This window comes from Odocoileus virginianus, chromosome 9, assembly GCF_023699985.2.
Source record: "Odocoileus virginianus isolate 20LAN1187 ecotype Illinois chromosome 9, Ovbor_1.2, whole genome shotgun sequence".
In the NCBI taxonomy this organism is placed as follows: domain Eukaryota; kingdom Metazoa; phylum Chordata; class Mammalia; order Artiodactyla; family Cervidae; genus Odocoileus; species Odocoileus virginianus.
This window is the reverse complement of record NC_069682.1, coordinates 65176908-65202152: the sequence shown is the minus strand read 5'-3', so window position 1 is coordinate 65202152 and position 25245 is coordinate 65176908. Positions and strand designations below refer to the sequence as shown.

The 25245-nt window shown below is 60.8% G+C and overlaps 1 protein-coding gene across 2 annotated transcripts in view; it reads right to left on the bottom strand.

Annotated features, from left to right (window-relative positions):
- Window positions 1-25245, bottom strand: part of PLCG1 (phospholipase C gamma 1) — a 33636-nt gene that overhangs the window by 7363 nt on the left and 1028 nt on the right. The window contains exons 1-19 of one of the 2 annotated variants that reach the window (XM_020869709.2): window positions 18617-18674; window positions 7383-7535; window positions 7207-7300; window positions 7021-7068; window positions 4835-4919; window positions 4660-4743; window positions 4419-4453; window positions 4082-4154; window positions 3883-3984; window positions 3663-3781; window positions 3505-3590; window positions 3288-3408; window positions 2467-2635; window positions 2241-2363; window positions 2063-2164; window positions 1790-1977; window positions 1400-1600; window positions 1027-1146; window positions 755-935 (exon numbers count right to left, since the gene is read on the bottom strand). In XM_020869709.2, coding sequence (XP_020725368.1) covers window positions 755-935; window positions 1027-1146; window positions 1400-1600; window positions 1790-1977; window positions 2063-2164; window positions 2241-2363; window positions 2467-2635; window positions 3288-3408; window positions 3505-3590; window positions 3663-3781; window positions 3883-3984; window positions 4082-4154; window positions 4419-4453; window positions 4660-4743; window positions 4835-4919; window positions 7021-7068; window positions 7207-7300; window positions 7383-7535; window positions 18617-18659 — 2127 coding nt within the window. In that variant the 5' untranslated portion in view covers window positions 18660-18674. Of the gene's footprint in view, window positions 1-754; window positions 936-1026; window positions 1147-1399; window positions 1601-1789; window positions 1978-2062; window positions 2165-2240; window positions 2364-2466; window positions 2636-3287; window positions 3409-3504; window positions 3591-3662; window positions 3782-3882; window positions 3985-4081; window positions 4155-4418; window positions 4454-4659; window positions 4744-4834; window positions 4920-7020; window positions 7069-7206; window positions 7301-7382; window positions 7536-18616; window positions 18675-25245 lie in introns of those variants that run through there. The other variant, XM_020869708.2, reaches the window with a different exon arrangement.

Sequence of the window (25245 nt, the reverse complement as noted above, 5' to 3'; positions counted from 1 at the left end):
AAAGCGGCTGCTGGCTTCCACGCCCCTTCCTCACCAGGCTGCCCATCCACCCCTTTCACACACCTGGTCCACCAGGGTCCCCAACCTCAGGGGTCTAGACCGCCCCTCCTCTCTTCTCACTCTTATCTTGACCACCCTGTCCACGACTCTGAGATCATGCTGCTCCTGAAGCCGCTGCCACCCCACCTCCTCTCAGACCCCAGCCCCAGCGGGAGACCCTCGCCCTGGTCACCTGGGCCCACTAAGGACGAGAGTCTCGAGTGGCCATTCTGCCGGGGCCCCGCTGTCCTCACTGGGGCTGTGATCCTTACCCAGGGCCCACCTGGCTCCCGTACCACAGCCTGCCTTCACCCTGGCTTCCCCAGCGGCTCTGCCCTCCTCAAACACATCTCTGTAGCTTCTGAGCCCCTGCCTTGCCCTCAACCCTGGGTGGACCCCCTACCTGCATGAACTCTGGGACCTCCCTACCGCACCCCACCCTCCAGCCCACAGGGATGGCTCTGCTGAAACCCGTTCCCCCACTCCTTGCCCACCCAACTGTCCCCACCTCACAGACACACACAGAGGCCCTCCCTCGGGGATGCCTCCCTGGCTCCCTGATGGGCTGGCAGGCCCCCCAGCAGCAGGCGGGCCGCTCTGGCCCTTGCATCCACCCCAAGACTGCTGGGTGCTGGCCTGCCCTGCAGTCAGCCTGGCAGTTCTGGGAGGGCCCGCAGGTCTCTGGCACCCTGCCTCCCACCCCCTAGGTGCTCACAGCCGTGCCGATCTTCTCCAAAGCTTCCTCGTTGATGGGGTAGCGCAGCTTCATCTTGCGGTAGAGAGGGTGCTTCTCATAGTAGCTGACGAGGTCGACAAGGCTATCAAACTCCGAGTTGCCCAGCACCACGGTCTGGCCCTCCTGCTGGACGCGGCAGTGCTTGATCTTGCCCTCAGCCCTTGACAGAGACAGAGGAGCCACACCAGGTCAGTGGGCCGGCACCAGGGATGCCCGGCACCGCCTCCAGCCCCCCAGGGCAACCCCCTCACCGGAAGGAGATGGCGTAGGAGTTGGGCTCGTTCCGTTTCCGCACCAGGAAGGCCCCGTCCCGGGGCACACGCATCAGCATGTGCTCGGCCTGCGCTCTGGTCAGGCTGGCGTGGTACCACCTGTGGATGGACAATCTGAGCCAGCCCTGCCCCGCGCTGCCCCTGGGCCTGTCTCTCAGCCCCAGGTCCATGCCTCCATCCCGCCCCAGGTCCAAGCCCCTGCCCCACACCCCAGATCCATGCCCCCATCCCACCCCACATCCAGGCCCCCGGCCCAGGCCCACGCCCCAGCCGCACCCCCGTCGCACCCCCATCCCGCCTCAGGTCCATGCCTCCATCCTGCCCCAGGTCCGCGCCCCGGCCCGCCCCTCACTCTTTGCTCTCGTGCGCGTTGGTCTGCGGCACCGGCTCTGAGAGGCGCATCTCAAATTCGTTGCAGCGCAGTGGGACCTGCTGGTAGTGCGTGATGAGGTCATAGAGGGAGTCGAAGACCAGGTTGTCCGTCAGGAAGAACTTGGGGGTGCCCGCGTCCTGCCGGGAGTGGATCCGGCAGTGCTGGACTTTGCCGTTCCGCCTGAGGGGACAAGGAGGCCCTGAGCAGCAGGCAGGACGGCACCCCACACGCCACCCACTGGAGGGCGCCAGGTCTCCGGGAGGAGGCGGCCCTGCAGGGGCTCCACACCGGCCACGTGTCTGCGTGTGCGCACATGTGCCTGTGTGTGCCCAGGACCCACGCAGCCCCTGGTGGTGCCGGGAGGGTTACCAGAAGGAGAGCGTGTAGTCGCCCACGAAGGTCTCGCTCTCGCGCACGAGGAAGGAGCCGTCGGGGGCCCCGGTCTCAATGCAGTACTCGGTGAGCAGGCGCTCGGCTATGTGCCGCCCGTCCCGGCCGGCCCCGAGCTTCCCATGGAACCACTTCTCGTTGGAGTGCAGCTCTGTGCTGCCGCTGGCCTGCAGGGCAGAGGGCGACAGCAGAGACGCTCGGCGACCTGGCCGCGGCCCCCAGCCCGGCCCCCGGCCGTGGGCCGGCCCCCACCTCCTTGGGCTCCTCCTCATCCTCGTTGCCCGGGTCGCTGCTGGTCTCCTCCGAGTAGTAGATCTTGCTGCTGGTCAGGACGAAGTAGTGGGGGTACCACTCCTGGAAGAGACGGGCGGGGGCCTGTGACAGGGCCCTCTGTGGGCCGCCCCCCGGCCCAGCCCGGCCCAGCGCTCACGTGGTTCACGGGGTCCTCCAGGTAGAGGATGCCATTCTTGATGGAGTTGCTGATGTCGTTCTCAGAGTACATCACCGACGTAGGCACCTCCTCGTAGGCACTGCCCTCAGCCAGCTTCTTGTGCTGCGGGCGACAGGCCAGAACTGGCATCCCAGGCCCCCACCTCCTCCCCCAAGCCTGGACCCACCGCTGAAGCGGAGGCGTGCCCCGCCCCCCCAGATCCCACCTTGATAAGGATCTTCCTCTTGAGCTGGTTGGGGGAAGGGAGCCCATCGGCTGCGATGTCCACAGGCTTGGTGAGGAGTGTGTCCCCGAGCACCTTCTTGAAATACTGGGCCATGTTCCTCTGCTGAGCAATGCTGCAGTGGTCCTCAATGGACAGGATGACCGGGTACCTGCAGGGCAGGGGAACAGTGTAACACAGGAGACCCCGTGATTCCCAGGGGTCATGGCTCAGACCCTCCCAGAGTGAGGGGTCAGGGGCCTCGGGCCCAAGGTCCCCTCTAGAGGGGAGCTACCCCAGAGGAGAGATGGAACTTACGGGTGCAGCAGAAACCCAGGCCAACTGGGACTGCCACAGACACACATTCCCAGAGTTGGTCCCTTCATGGAGCTGCCCCAGCAACGAGGAGTGACATCCTACACCCAGGTCAGGAGTGGTGATGAACAGCCTCCAAATTTAGCTACTGGGGGCCCCTGGTGATCCTCTCAATGGGGTGGGAGAGGCTAGTGACCACGGTTTGGGGAAACAATAGGAACTGCAGAGTGGAGCACAGACGATTCTCCGGGTTGTGATAGGAAAGGGGCTGGCAGGACAACAACCTCGCAGGCCCAGGCCTACAGAACTGGTCTCTGAAGATGAAGAGCTTGAGTGTGTTCCACAGGTTGAGGAGGGCCCACGGAGCAGGCAGGTGGGCCAAGGGTGCAAGAAGTGAGCAGCTCGGGCAGCAAGGACTCCAGCAGCCGGCAGGAGGTAGAAGGCAGGGCCAGGGGCTGGGGGCTCTCACAGGGACCCAGGAGAGGTGGGGCTGAGCCCTGGCCACGCACTCTGAGGCCACAAAGGCGTGCTCCTTGATGGTGTGCAGGACGTCCGAGAACTTGATCTTGGTGGTCAGAGTGTGTCCATGGTAAATGACCGGCATCCCGTCCGGGCCGTCCCAGCAGTCCACTAGGGAGCAAGGTGACAACAGTCAAGTGGGCAGGCTCAACCCCCCCATCTCCCCACCCACCCCGCCCTGGACCCCTGCCCCAGGGTCCCACGCACACTCGATGCAGCGGCAGCCCATCCGCAGGCAGCGAGCGTAGGCTTCCAGGGAGGACTCGCTGGAGAACTGGTCCCCGGTCAGGTACCTGGACGGGGAGATGGGTGTCAGGCAAGCCCCACCTCCCAGCGTCAGGCCAGGGGCTAAGGGCGCCACTCACGTGTTGTGCGAGGAGGATATCCAGTAGTGGGACAGAGGGTTGTTCATGGTGTCAGGGCACACCGCATCTAGCTGCGAGTTCCATATGCTGTTCTCCTTGGAGAACAGGAAGGTGACGAACTGCCCAGGAACAAATGTGGAGAGAAGATGAGCCCCTGCCTTGCAACACAGCACCAGCTGGTACAGGAAGGGGGTCAGTCCAGGCGGGGGACACAGCGGACCTCGTCCAGGAAGAAGTAAGGCTCCTCAATCTCTCGCAAGGGGTCTCGGAGGAAGCTGAGCATGAACTCCTGTACCTGGAGCCGGTCCACCGCCCACAGCTCCTGAGGGGGTGGGAGATGGGGCATGTGAGAGGCCTCCAGCCGCTGGTGAGCCCAGACCCCCAGCCAGCACCCCGGCCCAAGCCCAGCCCAGTCCTACCCCCTGGTACTCGAGGAGGAACTGTTGGAACTCAGGAAGGGACACCCGGCACAGCTCCGGCCGCTCCCCCGCCCTGCAGGACAGAAGGGAAGTGCCTGGCGGCCAGCTGGCTAGCGTGGACCACAGACAATGGGGGCCCCTCGGAAGGCGGCGCCCAGCTCCGGGCCAGCACAGCTGCCCAGGACAGTCCAGGGGGGGGCCCCACCCCCACCCCCACCCCCACCCCCACCCCCACCCCCACCCCCACCCTCCTCGGTCTCCCTCCTGCCCGGGGAATCAACCAGGGGAGGGATGGGGGGGCCTGGGGAGAAGCCCACCTCCCCACTTCAGACCAAACCTCAGGGCGCTGGCTTCCAGGAAGGGAAGGTCCATCTGCAGGAAACAGAACGGGGTCACCACAAGAACCCGGGGAGGCCCCATGGGCAAGGGGCTCTTGGGAAGAAAGGCTGGGGCAACACAAATGGGCAGGCCTCACAGGGAGAAGACCGGACGCATGGCACCCCGCCACCCCCAAGCAGGGCAGCAGGGCCAAGGCGAGCGGGGCGGGGGCAGGGGCGCGGGACGGGGGGCTCATGCACCGTCTTCTGGGCGCTGTACATGAGGCTACGGTACAGCTGCGCGAACTGCCCGTAGGTGATGTCGCTGGTGCGCTGCTCCAGGTCCTGGAGACAGAGCGGGACCGCCGTCAGGGCCCACCAGGGCGGGGGGCAGCCGCGCTCCCTGCCCACCTGCAGCCAGCCCGCAGGCACTCACCGTCAGCCGCTCCCGGAGGAAGCGCATGTTGGGGACCCGGTAGTTGACCTGGGACAGCATGTTCTTCAGGTCCTTGGCTGATATCCTGAGGAGACAGGGACACCGCCAGCGGCCTCAGCCCCACCTCTCATGACCTCTGACCTGTAGGCCGAGTCCACCTGGGGCTGGGCAGGTAAACAGCACCACTCTGGGCCCTGCAGCCCTGACGGTGAGCCTGGCTCAGAGCCGGGGTGACCGAGGGAAGGCCCTTCCTCTCTACAGCCTCCAGGCACAGAGGGTGGCAGCCCCTATTGTGGCTCCCCGGGGCCCCTTCAGCCTCACTCTCAAACCCCGGTGCCCTCACGGGCAGGCAGCTCACAGGACTCTCCGCCCACTGCCCAGGGAGTTGGCGCCTCCTCAGGGAGGAGAGGAAAGACCCGTTTCAGCCAAGCACCAGTGCTGGCGATGAGGCACGGTCCCAGGACCTCACAGAAGTGCCCTGCCTTCCGAGGCAACCTGAGGATGGGGCAGAGGACCATGCTCGGCCAGGCAACAGGAAGAAAAAGATGAGGACAGGGAGGCCTCTCCTGGGAGGGGGCAACACAGAGGGGAAGGCGGGCACATCTCCTCTGGCCCTGGCAGCCCTGCTCTCTTCCAGCCAGCGCCTGCCTGGCCTCGGTCACCTAGGAGGGGGCAGGCAGGGCCCTCCTGGGGTGGGTTAGGAAACCTGCCTCACCCGGCCTTCCTTCTGTGGGCTCCTTGCCACCAGCATCTCATGCAGGTTGAAACCACTCCCCCCAAAACACCTGTCTGCCCTGCTTCCTCTCCAGCAGCTGCCCCTTCTCTGCTCCTCCTCACAGCAGTGCTCTGAAGGAGCCACCCAGACTCCTCTCACTCCCGGGACCCCGTGTCCACTCCTCCATTAGCCTCGAGGTCGCCGACAGCTCTTGGTCATCCCCACGTGACAAGCATGGCACAGCTGACCAGCCCCTCCTCTCTGGGCTTCCAGGGCTCTGTCTCCTCCGGTTTTCCTCTTTCCTCAGCTCCTCACCGCTCCAGGCCCCAGTGGACAAGCAGCCTAGGCTGGGATCGGCCACCAGCCCTCTCATCTTTCCCTGCTGTGTTTGCCTGCAGGCGCCTCTAGCCTCCCCAACCCGCTACGTGCTGTGCTCCCCGGGTCCCATCTCTGGCCAGCATTGTCCCTGAGCTCATTCTACCCACCTGCCTGCTCAACGCCTCTACCCAACCATCTACGGGCATCGCGGGACTCACCCCCTCAAATGTGTCCCTCTCATAGTCTTCCCTATCTCAGTCAAGGGCAACCCACCTTTCTAGACGCTCAGACCAAAGCTTAATATAAACCTCAACTCTCCTCCACGCTCCAGAACTGATGTGTTAGCAAATTCCATTGAGCTCTATCTTCAAAAATATAGCCCCGCCGAAATCCAACCCCTTCCTAACACCCCACCCTGACCTAGCCGTTGTCTTCACTGGGAGAGTCGGAGCCACTTCCCCATAAGCAAGCTCTCCACCCGCCGACCGCCCTGTACAATTGACCTCAGGTCACATCACACTTCTCTTCAAAACCTTCCATGGTGCCCGCCTCTCCCCCTGCCAGCAGTCCTCCTCATCTACCGCCTGGCCTTTGTCCCACACCTCTGTAGCCCCTCTGGCTGTCACACCGTGGCCTCAAAGACATGAGCTCCAAAAGGAAAAGGCAAGTGAAATCACTCAATTGTGTCCGACTCTGTGACCCCATGGACTGTAGCCTACCAGACTCCTCCATCCATGGGACTTTTCAGGCAATAAGATACTGGCGTGGGTTGCCATTTCCTTCTCCAGGAGATCTTCCCTACCCAGGGATTGAACCCAGGTCTCCCGCATTGTAGGCAGATGCTTTACCGTCTGAGCCACCAGGGAAGGTCCTGTGTGAGCTCCAAGGCACCCCCCAAACACACTAAAGCACACCCAGAGCTGGTTCTGCACTCCCGCCTCGGCCCACAGCAGTGGTGCATCTGGCTTATCGTCACTGGCCTCCCCACCAGCTGGCACAGGCCCTCGGACAGCTGACTGCAGGAAGTGCCTGTGCCAGACGGCATGCCCACCCCAGCCGTGCGTGAGGCAGATCCTCCGGTTCTCGAAGCAGGGCCACTGTTCTGGTCGCCCCAACCCGCCCTGCCGGGATAGGACCCCAGCTCAGCACCCACCGGTCCTCACGGTTCCGGTCCACTGAGTAGAACTGCTTCCGCAGCCACCTGGTGGGAGAGGAGCCTGAAGTGAGACCAGGCCTGGGGAGGAGACCAGCAGGCAGGCTTGGGCGCAGAGGCCCGGGAGCCCCTGCCCTGCTCCGAGGGCCCGGTGCCCCAACCTCACCATCAGGAGGGGGTTCTCACCTCTCAATCTGCAGGGGTGTGGCTGCCTGCGATGTGTCCTCCATCAACCAAGTCAGGCCCTTGATCCACATGTTCACTTCGTCCTCAGATGTGGCTGTGAGCAGGGGATAAAGAGCTGAGCCTGGGGCTGGGCTGCGCCCCCCAACCTCCCACCTCCTCCAGCCCCTCAGCTCCACCTTGGAGGCTCAGGGTCTTCAGGCGAAATTCCATTCCGTACAGAATGACGAAGCAGTGGGACTGGTCCGGTCGAAAAGCAGGATCCTCTTGGTAGCGATCGAAGTCCCGTGAGGTCTTCCCTGGGCGGATCTCCTTGATTTCTCGAATGTCAACTGGGAGGGCAGGAAGAGGCCAAGGTCAGGCTCAGGCCTCCCAAGGTGAGCAGGGCTGCCTGGGCTCCCCGCCCATTCCCACACCCTCTTCAGAGAGGACCACCGAAAGAGACGGCCCCCCGGGGACAGTCAAGACCACTCAGACCCACTGGGGGAGGGGAGAGAGCTGCTCTAAGTCCCCGGGCAGAGCTCTGCTAAAAGCTGGGGGTCTGGGGGAACAAGGAGCTCTGTGCTCTGCACGCTCCCTCCCTGACAACACAGGGTCACTCTGACCTGGAGAAAGCCGGACTCGAGAAAGAAAAATAGGGACCCATGACTGAAAGCCTGAGGACCATTTCCTGACACAAAAGTGCATCAGCTGAATGATGAGGTCCCAAGGTTCAGGCTGGGGAGGGGCAGGCCCAAATGGGTCTCAGAGGCCAAGGCGGGGAGCAGGTACTGGGCCAACAGACCTGGTGCAGCCCCAATGACCCATCCCCTAAACATCCCCGAGCAAGTGCCAGCAAGAGCAGGGCTGCCCACGGACGGCTCCCACCCTGGCCGCGCAGCAGACAAACTGCCTCAGCCACTAACTCAGACCACGCCGAGTGACTCGTTTAACTTCTCTCCATCTGGGTTTTACCACCTCTAGAGCAAAGAGCTTGTGACTGAATTCCTCCAGAAGAGACCTGCGTGGACTCAGGGGTGGGCCTGCCAGGACTAAACTCCCAGCTCCAGCTCACCTTAGCTGTGTGACCTCGGCAGAGGAACAACCACTCTGACCCCACTGTGTCCCCATGAAGGCAGGTGACGGTAGGCGGCACCGCGAGGGGTTGCTAAGCTCTGGTCCAACAGCCCGGAGCGCCCTGCCCTGGAGGTGGCACATGGTGGGCACTCACTCAAGCCTCCCTCCAGCTCCCTGACGGGTCTTGGGGGTCTGCGGTTGGAGCAGGCGCACAGAATGTGACCCCAGGCCTGGAGAGGGCACAGCTGCACAGCCCCCAGGCTGGGACCGTACACAGAGGACAGCTTTTCCAGGCCAGATGAAGACACAGATTCAGGGAGGTCAAAAGAGGGGAGCCTGGCGTAGCCGCCAGAAATGACTGAGAGCTCCCTTGGCTCCGGAGCCTCTTCAGAGGCTCTCGACCCAGACTGGCCCGGAAGACCTGGAGCCAGGAGCAGTACCAGCATGCTGCTGGGCCCACCTCCCCCACAAGCCCTCCTGGCCCAAGCACACACCACCCTGGCTGGAAAGTTCTGAGAGGCCCAGTCCCTCTAGCCACAGCCGTGCCCCATCTGTCCCCTCACCTCAGACAGCGGCATCACTCTGGCCCCATGCCCAGCCCCCTGCCAAGGCACTGCTGGTCCTACCTGGGCCCTACTCCATGCCCTTGGCAACCCCAGGCCTGGTCCTCCAGCCGGAAGCCCCTGCTTTCCTGCCGGCCCTCAAGTTCTCACCACCCAGCCATCCTTCCCGAGCCCCCGAGTCTGTGTAGGACATTGTTCTGGTCCTCCCAAGATGGCTCACGAGGGAGAGCCCACTCCTTCTTCGGCCTTCAGGGCCTTTGTGATGGGGTTCAGTGCCCTACCGCTCCCCCATCTTCTCTGCTCCATCCCAACCCAGCTGGGCTGGGGCCGAGAACAGTCATGCTTCCTGTCCATCACTTTACCTTGGTCCCAGCCAGGGACGGTCTGCCTCCCAGACCCCACTCTCTGCCACCAGAGATCCAATCTGGAAACACCCCCCGCAGTAACTGCTAAGGGCGCTTCTATGTGTTCTTCATCTTTCCCGGGGCCGGCAAGGCCATCCAGAGCTTGCTGAATGACTGAACAAACAAGTGGAAACGCAGGCACCCTGACGGGGGGAGGGACAGCAAAAAACGGGAGTGGAGTTCTTCAAGTGAAGAGTTACCCTCAGGTGATGACAGGGGGGGCATGGAGGGAAACTGAGTCACAGGCCTGAGGAGACAGGGTTCCCAGGATGGGAGGAAGAGCTGAGCACAGGAAATGCCCAGATCAGAAACTACAGAATAACCACAAACCCTGCCCTTTGAAACAGAAACCAGCGTGCCTTTCCGGCGCAGGGCTGCTGCCATGCCCTCTCACACCTCACACAACCTCACACACACAACTCACACAGGCCAACAAGGCCTCGTGGCCCACAGTCTGGGCCCTTCTGCACAGTTGCCCACCAGTCACTAGAGGCAGTTAGTCCACGATGCAGCTCCTGCCCAGTGAGCAACCACAGGGTCAGTCTGAAGCCTGCAGCCGGGCCGCCACCACAGTGCCCCCACACGGGCACACGACACGCTGCCAGTGGGTCCTGGGTGACCCTGCGGCAGCCCTGTGCCCCGGGATACATCCACTGTGATGGACAGACAGCAGAGGAGGCTCCGCCCAAGACGGGACCAGGCAGGCACAGAGCGGCCCCAGGCCAGGTGCCCGACTCTCCCAGGCTCCTGCTGCCCACGCCGGCCCCGGGCACTTCCCCGCTCTGGAGCTGTCGGCCTGGGCCCAACGCCTTTCAAGTCCATCGAGCCAACCACAGGCTGGAAGGATGAGACACTGGGGGAGAGGCTCTACCAGGTTCTTAAAAGCTGCATCCTGTGTGACCTCCGGCCTCACCCTCCACCCCCTCCGCCTCACCCCTGCCCTCTGCCTCCCAGAATAAATACAGCAGGGTCCTCTTCCTGAGAGCCAGGGACGGCCATCAAGCCCGGGGGGGGGTGACTCCCTGGGACATGCATGGCCTCTACCCTAGTTTCAGGGAGGGGATAGGAGCCCCCCCCCCCCAAGACAATCTGGATAAGACCTGAAAAGGAACAGGAGGGCAGGGAGACCCTCCCAGGACTTGGGAGCTGGGGGAAGGGAGGGCAGGTTGGAGGGGCAAGAGACCCAGGACCCAGCACTCATCCCCTCACACAACCTTGGAGAACAACATTCAAGGGACGTGGGGAGAAGAAAGGCCAGCCATGCCAGGAGGTCCTGGCCAGGCTGGAGATGGGGACTCTCTCTGAGGACAAGGGCAGGCCCCCACATCCAGGGCCTGAAGCCAGGCTGGGCCGGCGTCCGGCAGGAGGGAGGGCGGCTTTTGTTTATGACGAAGGCCCACCCCTGAGAGGGGCCTGGAGCTTCACCAGCACAACCCAGCCACCTCGGCCCGTCAGAAGCCATGGAGAGCTCGCTCCTCTCAGGACCAGGTGTCTGAGGCCCACACAGAGGCTCCCAGGCTTCAGGAACAGCGTGGGCCTCACCATTCCAAGCAAGGCCATGGTAGACAGTGACAAGATTAGCTGCCTGGGCAGGGAGTGGGGCTCGGTCCCTGGCATTTAACCGCCCACAAACTCTCATGAAGAAATAAGACCAGCCCTCCTCAAGAGGCTCTGGGCTAACAGGAGACCACCTGCACCCGGGCCAAGGACTCACACGCCAGGCCTGAGGGCTGAGGACCCCCCACAGGTCAGGCCACCTCCTCCGACTCCTTCAGCGAGCCTGCCCTGACCACCCTCTCTGAAGGCTGCCCGGCCCAGCAAAGGAGAACCACAGCGTGCGTTCGAGCTGTGTGGCCCCGGGCAGTCCGACGCTCTTCTGGCCTCCGTTTCCTCTGGTAAACCGGGGATTCCTCCCACCTCACAGGGTTGCACCAGGGCCCTGCCAGGAGCCACCAGTCCCAGGAAGTCTGACGCCCCCCTCTTGTGCGCCTAGGTTCACCAACACGGGGACCACACGAGCCAGCGGCAGGGGAGACAATGGCGGCCACTGCCAGTGCTTTTCTGGGGGCGAACCCGAACCTGGGCAGGGTGAAGCTGGCCCACCACTGCCTGCGCCCAATGAACAGAATCCACGCCATTTCCCCAGCTCCAAATGCAGTCTCACAGGGGTGGGGCACCGTGAGGGAAGCCTGGGACTCATGGAGCCTCCGAGTTCGCATCCGGGCACATGTTCTAAGCCAGAGAAGCTTACCCGGCCTGCTGCAGCCACAGCCCCAGACCACCCGCACCGTGCTTATGGTGAGGGGCCAGAACAGGACACTAACAGGTCTGAAATCACAAAGGCCAAGTTTCAAATCCTGTTTCCACGCATACGGCTCGGGCCCTGAGCAAGTCTGTCTCTTCTTGGGTGGCTTGGGGATAAACTGAAGGCCTCAGTGAGGGGTGGGCCTGCCGCCGTAAACCCTTCACATGCAGACAGAGAACTACACAGACAGGAAGACGAGTTTGCTAGAAAGGGACATGAGGACATACTGAAAACTAAACCCCCAAATGATGAAGATCTGGTAAAGAAAACCACCACAAAACAAAAACGGAAATTTCTGGACATGAAAGATGCATTCGCTGAGATATTTCTAAGATCATTTTCCCTTTAAAATGTACATAAGTAAATTGGTAGAAACTGCAAAAGAAACTAGCTGTACAAAGATGCATGTAGGACTTCCCTGGTGGTCAAGTGGTTAAGAAGTCACCTGCTAATGCAGGGGACACTGGTTCAATTGCTGGGCTGGGAAGATATGGCATGGAGCAATGAGCCCGTGTGCTCTGCACCTGGAGAGACCGCTGCTCATCACAACCAGAGAAGGCCCGAGCGGCAACGAAGACCCAGCATGGCCAATGAGTAAATAATACCAATTTTTTAAAATGCATGTGAATATGTTTTACAACTTAAAATAACAAAGTCATGATAAATATGAAAGGTTTTTTTTTTTTTTAATCTAGAAAACTTGACAGAGGGGAGCAGTACCGGGACAGGTCCCTTCCCCTGGGCTTGGCACTGCCCCTGCCTGTGGGCTGTGGATGCTCAGCCCCACAGGGCACCAGAGGAAGCTGCGCAAGGCCCAGCAGCATCCCTCAAAAGGGCCCAAGTCTGCTCAAGCTCATGAGACCCAGAGACCCCCATCCCACCTCAGCTCCGAGCACTCCTCCTACCTCTGAGCCCCTGCACGTGCCAGGGCCACCTTTTCAGCTAAGGCTCCATCTGGCCTGGTCCAGCGGCATACTTGGTGCTCCCCTATTCCAGTCTCACTGTCTGGTGCCTCCTTGGTGTCAAGGTCATTGATCTCTGAGTTCCACAAGGAAAAGACCACACTTGCCTATTCCCAGGTCCCTGGGGAGGCCTCAAAATGCTGACTGAGTGCTTAAAAGCGGGAATGGACATGAGAGTTAGACACCAGAGCTAATTATCTAAGAGGCCACAGATGCTCAAAGATGGTATCAGGGATGACTTCCTGGAAGAGGTGGCACAGTGGGGTAATAAAGGCTGAGACGCTGCAACAAATATGCGAGCACAGTCATCAGTGAGGCGACCATGCAGACAGGCGCAACAGCAGTCACCGTGGGGGCAGGACACTGCCCCTGGGGGCCAGAGCAATCTGCAAACACTGGGAGGTTCCTGTACAAAGGTTCCTGCCGTGGGAACCCTGGGAAGCTGATGGTGCTTTGGGGAAAACAAAAGAGAACAGGCAGGGCTCCCAGAGCACCATGCCCTCCTTGGCTCTATGCCAAGGCCACCAGGAGAGTGAAAAAAGCGGGTGCCAGGAGAGTTGCACAGATCTTCCCAGGAATGACCTGTCATCGCCCACGCCTTCTCCACATACACAGCTGGGTCGTTCCCAGCCCCCACCCCACAAGTCACTGGCCTCCTGCACCCCCTCCAAAGAACAACACACCGAGGCCCGGGGGGCGTGAACAGAGTTGAGCTCTGCTCCCCAGAGGACGAAAGGGAAGTGCCCTGCCAGCCAGCCGATTCCCGGCTGGGCACCTCTGCTGCCCACCCCAGGGAGCCAGGGGCAGAGGGGCTCTGCACCCCAGGGCGCCTGGACCAGCCAGCCATGTACAGCTGACAGCGTTATGGCTCAGGAAAAGGACCGAGATGGCCAAAGACAAGGCAAGACAACCTGGGCACAGGTGGGACAGGAATCTGCTGGGCCGCGCCGGCTGCCAGCTGCTGCCTGCTGCCCGAGGACCAGGAGTGAGGGTCCTCACCCTGCCCGACCCCACCCCCACTTTCCCGGCAGAAGTCAGGAGCAGCTCCCAGGGAGAAAGGCGAGAGCCGAGGGCTGAGTAGCTCTCAGCCTCTATTTCACAGAGGACGAGGATCCAGACTCACAGGTCAAGCGGCAAAGAGAAGGTAAGGCTGGGCTTTATCCCCTTTCCCTTCTGGTAAAGCAGCACCTTCAACCAGACAGCAGGGAGAAAGGACTAGACCCCCCCCCCCCCCCCCAGGACACAACAGGGAAGCCCCAGTGGAACCCTGGAGTGCAAGGTCCACCCCAGGCAGGGCTTGGCATCTGCGCCTGGCAGGGTTTTGTCCATTACCCTTCCAGACACTTGACAGAGAAGACCAGGAAAAGACCGTTCAGACAGGTGGATGGGGGTCTGTGGACCCTCCTACATGGGACCCTGCACCCCTCCATACCAACTGCTTCCGTCACAGCTGTAACAGATCCTTGCCAGTTTGTGAATCGCCTGGAGTCTAGATTCTAGGTGAATCTCCTGTTTGGAGCAATGAGGAAACGGGAGGCTCCCAGGGGTCTTGTCACAGTCAAATGGTAATTCACGGCAGAATGGGTACCCTCTACCCAGCAGCAGCCACCCCTGACACTGGGATCATAGAGGAGAAGCAGCAAGCCCTCACACTGTCCAGGAAGGCAGCCCTCGTCCCCAGGATGCGAGATGAGTCCCACTCATCTCAGTGGTGGGAACAGCACGCCCAGGCCCCAAAGGAAGGAAGGGCAAGGGGCCCCACCCAGAGAACTCAAAGCCAGGAGAGCCATGAGCAGCTATCTACTGGGCTTATTCTCTCATTCCATCACCCAGATCAAACATGCACCAAACCTCCACCAACTCCAGGTCAGGCCCCAGGGTGGGTCCTGGGTAAACAGAGATGAATAAGGCACTGGAATTCCTGCCCCTGAGAAAGTCAGAAAGCCCCTGCCCAGCAGAGGAAACAGATGGGGAAGCAGATAACTAAGAGGGCCTACAAAGGGTGGAACAGGGAAGTGTCGGTGGCGCCGGGAGCCAGAGAAAGTGAGCAGCTGGACTCGGGGGTCTGGGACCACCCTGTCCACAGAAGGCAGGTCGGGAGGACTGGCCTACCCAGGTTCACCCACGTGGGATCACGAAAGCCAAGGCTTCGAATGTTTGGAGAAAAGAACATTCAGAGTCTGGTGGATGAGAGGGGAGGGAAGGTTGGCCTCCGCCGGCCAGCAATGTCACAGCGGGGCAAGTGCAGCAGGAGCTGGACTCAACTTCTCTGCCCAGGCCCACAGGACTCCCCAGGCAGCCCTCGGCATGCTGACCTCTGTCCCCTCTGCAGGCTGATGCTGCCCAAGTTCTTTCTAGATGGCCTGTGTCTGCCAGGCCCCCAGCTATAGGAGAGAAGCTGAGGGCCCAGCAAGGCCAGGTATAGAATGTCCAGGATTTCAGGAGGCCCCTATGAAATGCTTCTCACTGTCTATTCAGACCACCTGGAGGAACAGAGTACTGTCCTGGGTTTAAGTCACGTGCCCAGCCTCCTCTTTCCTGACTCTCAGAGCAATCAACACAGCTGACCACACCGTCTCTCCTGCTGAACTTCTGCTCTTGACTTCTGATTTCCTGCTTCTTGGGCTCCATGACTGTACCCATGACACGCTGGCCTTCATCAAGGCCCAGGCCAAGGGCATTTCCTCTCCCGAAGCAACACCTGCTCCCCAGTCAGCATCACGCAGGCCCATAGCTTTCACTACCAATCACAGAAAACTCACAGACACAGCCCTACTCCAGCCCCTGACTGTAAGCTTCAGACCCTTCAAGCCAACTCTCTGCCTGTTTACCTCCAAGTCACATGTGTGTGTTCAGTCGTTTGGCCGTGTCCGACTCTGTGACCCCATGGGCTGTCTGTCCATGGGATTCTCCAGGCAAGAATACTGGAGTGGGTTGCCATTTCCTTCTAGATCTTCCTGACCCAGGGATTGAACCCACGTCTCTCGTGTCTCCTGGATTGCAGGTGGACTCTTTACCACTAGCTCCACCTGGGAAGCTCAGACCTCAAAGTCAACCCCTCACCAAAACCAGGCCTCCTGCCACACCTCGTCAGTTAACAGCTTCACCTCCAGAGCGGTGCCTAAACTAGACTCTGTAGACGCTCACCACCCTCCAATCTGATCCCTGAACGAGCTCTACTGGCTTTATTTATATTAACGACCACGTTTACCAAGGACCTAGATGAGTGGGAATCATGTGGATCTTAAGGCTCTTTGACTATCTTCTCCACTGGATCATAAGGTCCTTGATGCTGTGAACCAAATGCCCCAGTGCCTAGCAGAGAATGGATTGCATTAGGAGAGGAAAGAAAAAAACCGGGGCCTGGCCCCCACCCCCAAAAGGAAATGAGAGCGGCCTCTGGCTGGGGGCTGAAGAGGGGCTATGGGTGGGGGTGGTGAACGGCGGAGGCCTTCCCCCACGGAGCTCACTGACCCGTGATGCTTCCCCGCCTTTCTGGTTTCTGTATTACTGCCAGCACGGGCCGTTCTCTCCACAGTGGGGGAAATGTAGGGCCAGCCCTTAAATGCCCAACAGGGTCAACCTTGAATGTCCCGGCTGGAGACACTCTGAACAATGGACAGGGTCATTACGTCGCAGGCCTGCTCACTCAGACGCCCTCCTCCGCCCACTGACCCGCTCTCCCGGTTCAGACCAGCTGGCCCGGCCTCGCCTCAGGATCGGGCCGTTCCCTCTGGGCCACAGCAGCCCAAGCCCCGCCACTCACCGGTCCTCCCTTTGCTTCCGGGGGAGCCACGGCCCCACAAGGTCACCCCACACAGGACATGGCCCACTCCAAGGGGAGAGGGAACACCTGCTCCCCGTCTCCCCGGGAAGCCCAGCTCAGATTCTTCGAAATCAACTCCCCTGCTGAGAGGGGTGGCTACCCTGGGACTTCCCCTTCCTGGTTTTAATTCCCTATTTCCAGCCTCTTAAGACAGCTCCCGCCTCACCTTCCCAGCACAGACACTGCCTCCTCACCTCCTGCCCCAGCCTGTAGAGCCTCACCATTCCAGCGAGGGCCAGTCCTCAGGCCACGGACCCAGACGCCGTCAGGAACAAGCTGGGCATCAGGGGTTCCCACTGGAGGGGACCTCTCTGTATTTCACTGCTGACCTCAAGAGGCCCGAGTGATCCCTGAGAGCAACCTGTTCTAACCTCCATCCTGGACATGCTCAGAGCTCCCAAGAAGGGCCACAGTCCCAGCTGGGAGCTGACAAGAGAACACAGGCGCGTCACCCTCTTACTGGGTTAGGGTCGGCACAGGAGAGCTACCACCTAACAGCTGGATGACAAATGAGGGGACGTGCTCTGCAGAGCCATTGTCAGCCCCTGCTGCTCCCCAGCCTCCCAACCTCGCAGCTGACCTCCTGCCCTGGAGCAGGCGGAGAAGCAGCCTCTGGGAGCGTGCCCAGCCCCCCCTCCTTCCTGGGTCAGTCGCTCAGGAACCCGGGCCCACACTCCCCAGGCCTGAGGCTGAAGTCACCCATCCCACGGCGTTCGCATTCACCCACCTCACACCCACAGCCAGAGGCCCAGGATGGTCAAAGCCCTACTCCCGCCATGGGCAAGGCCACGCCAAGGACACTGTGAACTGGGCCGCAGGGGGCACCTCTAAAAACACCACTTCCCTCAGGACATTTCAGCTCAGCCATATCCCCAGGTGTCCAGGAAAACAGGAAGCCAACCCCAACACGCATGGCCCGCCCCTGCTGAGTTAGAATTAGATCTCACACAAACAAGTGGTCAAACGCGCCCAAGTCCAAGCCCTCACCAGTCTGGTCAGTTGTCCGCCGCCAGGGCCTGGAGCTTTGGTCAGACCGCTGCTCCTCACAGAGCCCACGCCTTGACCCTCCAGCCAATGCCAGCCTGCCAGCCAGCAGGGGGAGCGACCCACAGCGACAGGCTGCCACTGTCTGGAGCCCCAGGCTCAGCCAACAGCACTTGGCACAACCATCTCCTGCTGGCCCGGGCCTCTCAAGGTTTTCCGCACGTTCCAGATCGCAAGCTTCCCAGGATCAAGGACTGGGTCACCTCCTTTCCTTGCCTCCTAACCCAAGGCTGCTCGGTGCCAGGCCTGGCTCAGCAAGGGAGATGCCAGTCCTGCAGGAGAAAGCCCTGCCCCGCTTACTCTGCATCCTGAGTCTTGCCAAAGCCAGGGCCACCGGCCAACGCCAGGAAGGGCCCGGAAGGAAGCGCAGTGCCTATATATGAAGTCTACATGTGGGCTGTAAAAAGGAGGCCTCCCTGCTTCCCCCAGGACGGCCGGGTTCCTAGGAGGTGACGAGGTGCAGCGGGGAGAGCTAGGACTTGTGCTGGGCACTCAGCCACTGCAGCCTCTCAAAGGCGAGCCAAGCACCACCTCAAAAGGCACTGGTTGCATGAGGAGAGGGAGCCCATCAAGAGCGGAGGCAGGAGGGCGAGCGGAGACTCTGAGCTGCACCCCCGAGGCCTCGGCCTCCCCCAGAGCGACCACCTGCAGCACCTGCTCGGCCTGGCCCCCTCCCACGTTCTTCCTCCCCTGCGGGGCGGAGCACCGTCTCCAGGCGGCCTCGGGCCCACTCCCTCTGGAGGCCCAGCACACTCAGCCGCCAACGGTGGCCCTAAAACCCTGGGTCGATGGCAGGAAGCTGTGGCGGCGTGAGCAGGGGCACGTGTGTTGGGGTGAAGGAGGAGATACCATCAGGCAAGGGCACAGCTGCAATGCCTCGGAGCCGGAACACCAAGCTCCCTGTTTCCGAGACCCCAGCGCAGGCCGCCTCTTGACCACCAGGGGCTACAGTCGACCTGCCACAACCCTGGGGCCGCCCTTCCTGCACCCCGTGCCCAGGTGCCAGGCGTTAACTCCCCCCGCCCCGGCCTCGTCTGCCCCGGGTGTTCCGGCCTTGCACCCGGGGGCAGACCCGACGCCACCGAGAACCTTCTGCACAAACAGGGGCGCCCATGGCCTGCACGGGGGAGAGCCAGGCCCGGCTGCTGTCAGCCACGGGGACGAACACGGCACACCCCGCCCCTGCAGACCCACGGAGCCGCCCCAGCCTGCATCCCTCTCAGTGCCCGGACAGCCTCAACCCCTGCATTTACCCTCAGCCTCCACGGCACCTGGCACATCAGCAAATGGCAGCATCCAGTCAGGGGGGCACACGCGGCGTCTCACCCGCTCATGTGCTGCAGGGGCCCAAGAAAGCTGTTTTCAAAAGAAAGGGTAGCTATGGTGACATGGAAAGCACATGACGCTGGAGATAGGCCTCAGCGAACAGGTCAGAGGTGGGAGCGACCATGTCCACTGGGTGTGCTCCAAACACGGGAGCGGAGGCCACACTCAATGTGGGATGAACGCAGGAACCCACGGGTGAGGGCACATGCTTTAGCTTGTCGCTGGGTCCCGCAAAGGCCCTTCTCAGGGCACCTCCAGCATGAAGCCCCAGGCTCCCCCTTCCCTGGCAGAGGCTCAGGGCGGCTGTCATCACAACCCAGGGAGAGCAAGTCAGAGCACGGCTCTCGGGCTGCCCGCCCACCCCAGCAGGGAGGACCGCGTCTCGATGTGGGGACTGCAGAGGGAGCCTGAGTCCAGTGTGTCCAGACCGAAGCCTGGGCTGGCTGAACAGCGCATCCGGCCAGGGGGTGGAGGAGAGATCAGACAGCCCCGTCCAGGTAAATAAAAACCCTGCTCCTCCACAACACTCACGTGTCACCTGCCCCCAAGTGGGGGGATCAACTGGATGCGGCAGAGGGAATTGGGACTTCCAGCTCCGGTCCCAGCACCACCATGAACTCGCTGGGTGGCCTTCGCCTTGGGGCCCCGACTTCCTCCTCTGCGAGGAGGAGCCTGGCGCCCGTCTCTCTGCGGGAGCTGAGGTGGAGTTGTAACACCCCGTGGACGAGAAAATGCTCCATGAACCAATGCACGACTCAAACACCCGATTTTTCTCCTGCCCGGGACCTCCGTGAACAGACTCAGGGAGGGAACACAGAAGGAAGAAACAGACTTCAGCCCCCAGCTGTTGGAGTAGCCTCGAGGCCAGCGTGGTGGTGGAAAGAACTGGAGCACTGTGGTAAGCTATGGTGAAGGCAAAGGAAACCCGGAGCTGTTGAGCACCCACGAGGGCCCCGGGCTGTCCTGAGTATGCTCACATGGACCTCACCTGACCACTGTCAACAGACGGCGGAGGGGGAGGCTCCCTCCCTCTGTGAGGGAGAGCCCCGGGCCTGCCTCTCTGCTACATTTAGAGCTGAAGATCAGTTTCAGGTGCCCTGGATCCAAAGGCACAGAAGAGCTGACTCTTACCCAAATCTGACTGATTCTGGCCACAGCTGCTGGGGACCACTCCTCACCCTGGGCTCGGCCTGGAGTCTCATCACCTGTTACCAGGCTGCTTTCACAGATGTCCCCCGGGGAAGCCAGAGCACTCCCCTCCCCGCCCCGCTTCTCCTGGGACTCCCCTCAAATCCCCACTGACTCCTGCAGTTCTAAGAGCAGGACTGGCAGTGGGGGAAGTCTCCTATCCTCTAGCATCAGGCCTTTGCTACTGCAGGCTTCACTTCTTCCCTCCACCTTTAGCTCTCACCGACCTCTTTGAAGCCACATCAGAGAAAGGGCAGAGTAGGAAGAGACGCCCTGAGTTAATAGAGACCAGTACGGATAGTGACAGGAGAGGCAAAAGCGGGCCCTAGCTCAAGGAGCTGCTGGCGTTAAAGCCTTTCCTAGAAGTCAGGGGTCTCCCACCAACGGACTCAGATACCATTTCTAAGGGCGAAGTTCTTAGAAACAGACCAATCTGATATCTTTATGTGATACCGAAGCAGCTGCTCCTAGTCAGCTGCCCTGACACCCTGCAAAACTCGGGCAGGAAAGAGCCCTGATGACAAGAGACAGGGGCTAGGTGGCCTCCTGGTCCCCACATCAAAGTACGGGGCAGCCAGCCCCCTCGACCACATGTACATTTGCTCCCTTCCACTAAAGGGTCCTCCTCATCAGGGTTCCCACGTGTGAAGCACTCACACGCTACACTCGATGCCAAGCACCTTACACGTTCTCACCGAATCCTCACAAAACCTTTACGAGAAAAACGTGTTTGTTACCATCTCTCTTTCAGAGATGAGAAAGTCACACGATCAAGGTCACAGAGCAAGAGAGCCGCACAGCAGGCTTTTAACCCAGGCGGCGTGAGTGCTCAGAGCCCAGGTGCTCAGCCGCTGCGGCTCCTCTGCCTCCTGCCTCCAGACACCGCCCCACGCCTCCATCACCGCTCATCCGCCTGCCTCCGCCGGCCGGCTAGCAGACAAGGCGTGCCATCTCCCGCAGCGGCTCCCGGGTCCCCCTCCTCAACCTCCCCCAGACATCCCGCTTCAGCCTCTGGTGACAGCTCTGCTACAGGACAGAGCATGACCCACGAGGCTCGGCCCGCCATGGCCCTCCCTGCTCTGCCCCCCAAAGCCACCCTGTGCAGCGGTCCTCGGGGCCTCAACCAGGGCACAGGCAAGGTCCTCAACCACTCAGGCCCGTTCACCAGCCACCTCCCCTGCGAAGCCCTCCTGGCTCTCTCCTCTAGACCCCCAGCTTGCTGGGCAGAGCTCATCCCTCTGCACACAGGAAGCTCTGGGCCTGGACCTTTATTACGGTGCGGAACACATGGGGTTATAATTACACATCTCCAAACCTGCCTCTTCCAAGAGTTGTTCCTCAACGGCACAGTCCAGGTCTTGTTCATCTTTTGAACTCTCAGTGCCTAGCATTGGGCAAACAGGAGGTGTTCACATAGTATCTGTTGAGCAAGCAAATGCCCCTCATTCCAAGGGGCAACCCAAAACAAGCCAGCGGCCAAGATCTCTAACTGATGACTCCAGCCTGTGCACTTGTGCACGTATGTGCGGGCCCCGGCACACACACAGGGGAGAAGCTGGAGGTGCTGGGGGTCCCTGGCGTGGTGTGCTCAGCTCTCCCAGGCACAGCAAACCCCGTCCCTAAGGTTCCCAGGAAAGACAAAGCCCCAGATGCACAGGGGCCTGGCCGGGCCGGCCTGGAAACCCACACATCAGGGCAAGCCGGGGGGGCTGAGGAAACACTGAGAGTTCTGACTTCCCCTGGAAAAACTATAGTCAGACAGGAAACACACAGGCGAGGATGGTGAGCTGTGGAGATCCGGACACGTGCTCTCACCCCTCTCCCACGGGGACCAACCCGGCAGCACAAGGAAAATCCCCGAAGCCACAGGCCCGCCCTCCCCGGGCGCAGCCTTCAGAGCTGGCCCTGGGGTCTGTCTCCTCCGCGGTCTGACAGCCACAGGGGTCGGGCCTCAGACTGCGGGTCCCTATGTCACATCTCCCACGAGCCTGCCTGCCTTGTCTGGGGTATTTGCCTTCTTCTGCCACCCTCCACCCTCCCGCCCCCGGCCTCAAAGGGAGCAGCAACTGTCACCACCATTGTCCTCGTCAGTTTCCCTGAAGGCAAGGGCCTATTTTGATTCACCACCTAAGGAAGTCTGGTGTCTAAAAGGGTATCGATTGCAAAGACAAAGACGAAAACCCGTGGCTGCAATTCCCCACCCGAGCCACTGTGCCCACAGCGACCCCTGACTGAACATGTCAACCCACAAGTGTGGAGCCACAGCTGAGAAAGGCCAGGGCTGTCCGTCAGGTACAGTCTGAACAGGAAGGTTTCTCTTCAGAGGAGCGATGCTGACCCCAGGATTGGGGGCCTGAGGCCACTCAGAGCACAACGCCAGGGCAGAGAGTGCCCTTGGGATTGGCCGGCCAGCACCTGCCGGGAGGGCTGGGTCCCACTGAGGCTGTCACGGGGCAGCACAGTTCACTCCCTGCATTTCCATTTCCCCATCTATAAAGTGGGGTGGCACTCCAGACCACCCCCTGGGGCCCTTTAACGGATCTGCCAAGAAAACATGATGACATGTCTCTGTAGCACTCAGCAGGAAGTCTGTAATTGCTTTGTACTCATTTATGTAAGTATCTGTAGTACAAAAAGCCAAACACCGACCGGGTTCCTGTCACACCACCGTGACAACCAGCACCAACCCCACCCCTTCGAAGACAAGCTCCCACCCGCGAGGTGAGCACCTGCCGGCCGCATTTCACAAGTGGAGGATGGAGCGGGCGGGCACGGACTCAGGCCAGAATGAGGTCCTCTCTGTGAGCGCCGCGCACTTACACCGAACCCCGTCTCCCTGCAGGCCCACGGATAACCTGAGTCCCACAAGTGTCTCTCTCTCTGGCCAGGTTACAGACACTGCATGGTACCCTGGCAGGGTCAGCAGGAAAAGGCCAGGCATCTGAGGCACCTGGGCAAGAGGCCAGGTGGCAAGGGGCCCTGCTGGCACTCCAAACTTCCTCAACCTACAGAGGTGGCGGCAGGGATCAGAACCCAGCAATGAGGTGCACCCACAAACAAGCAGCTCTGGGGCAGCTTCAGCGGAAGGCTCTGGCAGCAAGGCCTGAACTGCACACCAGTGTCCATCAGGCTTCTCACCCAGATTCCTTCAGTCTCGGGCTGCAACTTATCAATGGGCCAGGGCCCCTTCTACCTCCTCTGCCCAGGCTCCAGGCCTCTCAAATCCCAGCTCACTGATGAGGTCACTGAATTTGCACCCCTCTGATGGACCGACCCACAGGGGCTGGGGTTATCAGGTCCTTGGCATTCCTGCCTCCAGCCCCCAAGACCTGAGACCTGGTGGACTAGCCCCTTGCCTCTCCATACCCCTTCCTTCTGTACAGGCCCCAACTTACAGACAAGACAGTCACCCACCCAGGAGACAAATGTGCAAGTCTCCTCAAGACAACTCCATACATACCCTGCTCTACGTGATAGGGGGGTGACTAGTATTTGGGTCGGGGCAAAGCAAAACCATTTCCTCCCTTTTCCGGGTAGTGATCTCAGTGAAATGTGAGCTGGGTCCCCATGCTCCTCCCTTCCTGCGCCCTCACCCTTTTGTGCAGCCATACAGTCCCAGTCCAAGGGGGGCAGTCATAGTCTACTACTGTAGTCATGAATAACAGCTTACGTTTATTAAACATTGAGAATGTGTCTGGCAGCACAGCGGTTGAAGGCAAGGTTTGATTTGAAGCCCACGTATATTGTTTTACATTAATCCTCTCCTTTACCCACCTAGAATAACCCCATTTGGTGGAGATATTATTACTCCCACTTCACAGATGGTGACATTAAGGCTCAGAGAAGTAGCTGGCTGGGTGGGATACACAACCAAGACAACGGGCTTCAAGCCCAACCTTGCCTTCAACCGCTGGGCTGCACTTCAACTGCCTGCTGGTCCTGTGCACGGTGTGAAACGCAGCCTCTTAGCCAGAAGTCTACCTGGGAACCTCAGCCAGCCGCTACCAGTTCAGGAGAGCCTGGGGAACCCACAGACACACGGAAGGGGCCGTGCCTGAGTCTGATGCCGGGGTGATGTCCCTCCCGCCCTCTGCAGGGTCTGTCCTTCCTCCACTCTGGAATCCAGGCTCTCAAATCATCTCACATTTTCTCCCGCTGGCTACCAAGGCCCGAGGGGGGCCATGGAGGAAGGCTGCTGTCGTGTGGAAGTTCAGCAGCTATGTGAGATCGGGAGTGTGCGGCTGAAGATGGCTGTCTCACCACAAGACCTTCCTTCCTCCCCGTCTCCTCAGTCATCTACACACAGGTACGCCATACCCAAGGTCTGGAAGACCTTCTCTTAGGGGGTGTCACTTCCTGAACCCTCTTCCTCTTCACAGTCCTAATTCTGAGCCTCCTCTAACTCCAGTCTCAGGGGGATAGGGGGTGGAAGTGGGGGGTTGTGGGGGGTTCTTGCAGGAAGCAACCCACAGCCTGGGGTTGCAGACACATCATCTCACACTTGGAGGCGGGAGAATGAAGGGCAGAGCTGCGGGGCCCATCCGGCCACAGCATAGGCACGCGCTCAGTGGCATCACTCTCTGAAGGATCTGGGGTTTTTCAAAATCCCCCAACTCTCTCTTTCGCAGAAGCAGCCAAGGTCAGGTCTGGGACGGCAAAGAGGCAGGAAATAGTAGCCGCTCCTGGCTCCCTCCAGCCACAGGACGCAGGACACAAAGGGCTGGACCCCAATTTGGCTGTGTCCTCTTGAAGAGTACCTGACACGAAGCAGTGAGGCTGGCCTTTCTGGGGCCAAGCTCTGGAGAATGTGCTTCCAAAGGACAAGGGGAAGCCTGGCCCCTTTCCTTGCCCTGGCTTTGGGAGTCTGCCCACGCACACAGACCTCCAAAATTCAGCTTCAGGACAAAAGAAGCGGCGGGAAAAACATCCACTGCCTCCCCTCGGGCTTTTCCAAACCAAACAAGACCACCTTCCTTCCTGGCCCCAAGAGAGAGATGAGTAGGCCCGGCTCCGCTCCAAAACCAGCCCTACGCCAACATCTGCCTAAGTTCTACTTGGGGAACCCAAAGGTTCCTTTGTAAGTAGGAGCCCGGCCGGGAGGCCCAGAAGTGCACCAGATTGCTCTTTTTGGAAAAACGGTGCATCTGGTCTGGCCTCCGGTTCCGGGGATGGCGGGGGGAGGACGCTGCCTCGGCCGACATCGCTCCCGGGGTGTGGGGGGACCCGACGTCGGCCCCGCTGGTCTCCAACTCGCTAGGATTTTTAGGCCTCTGGGCAAAGCGCCTGGAACACTCCCCCCTTGCTGGGGGTGGGGGGGTGTCCTGTCAGGTGACTGAGGACCCGGATGCCCCCCGCCCCCGGTGACCAC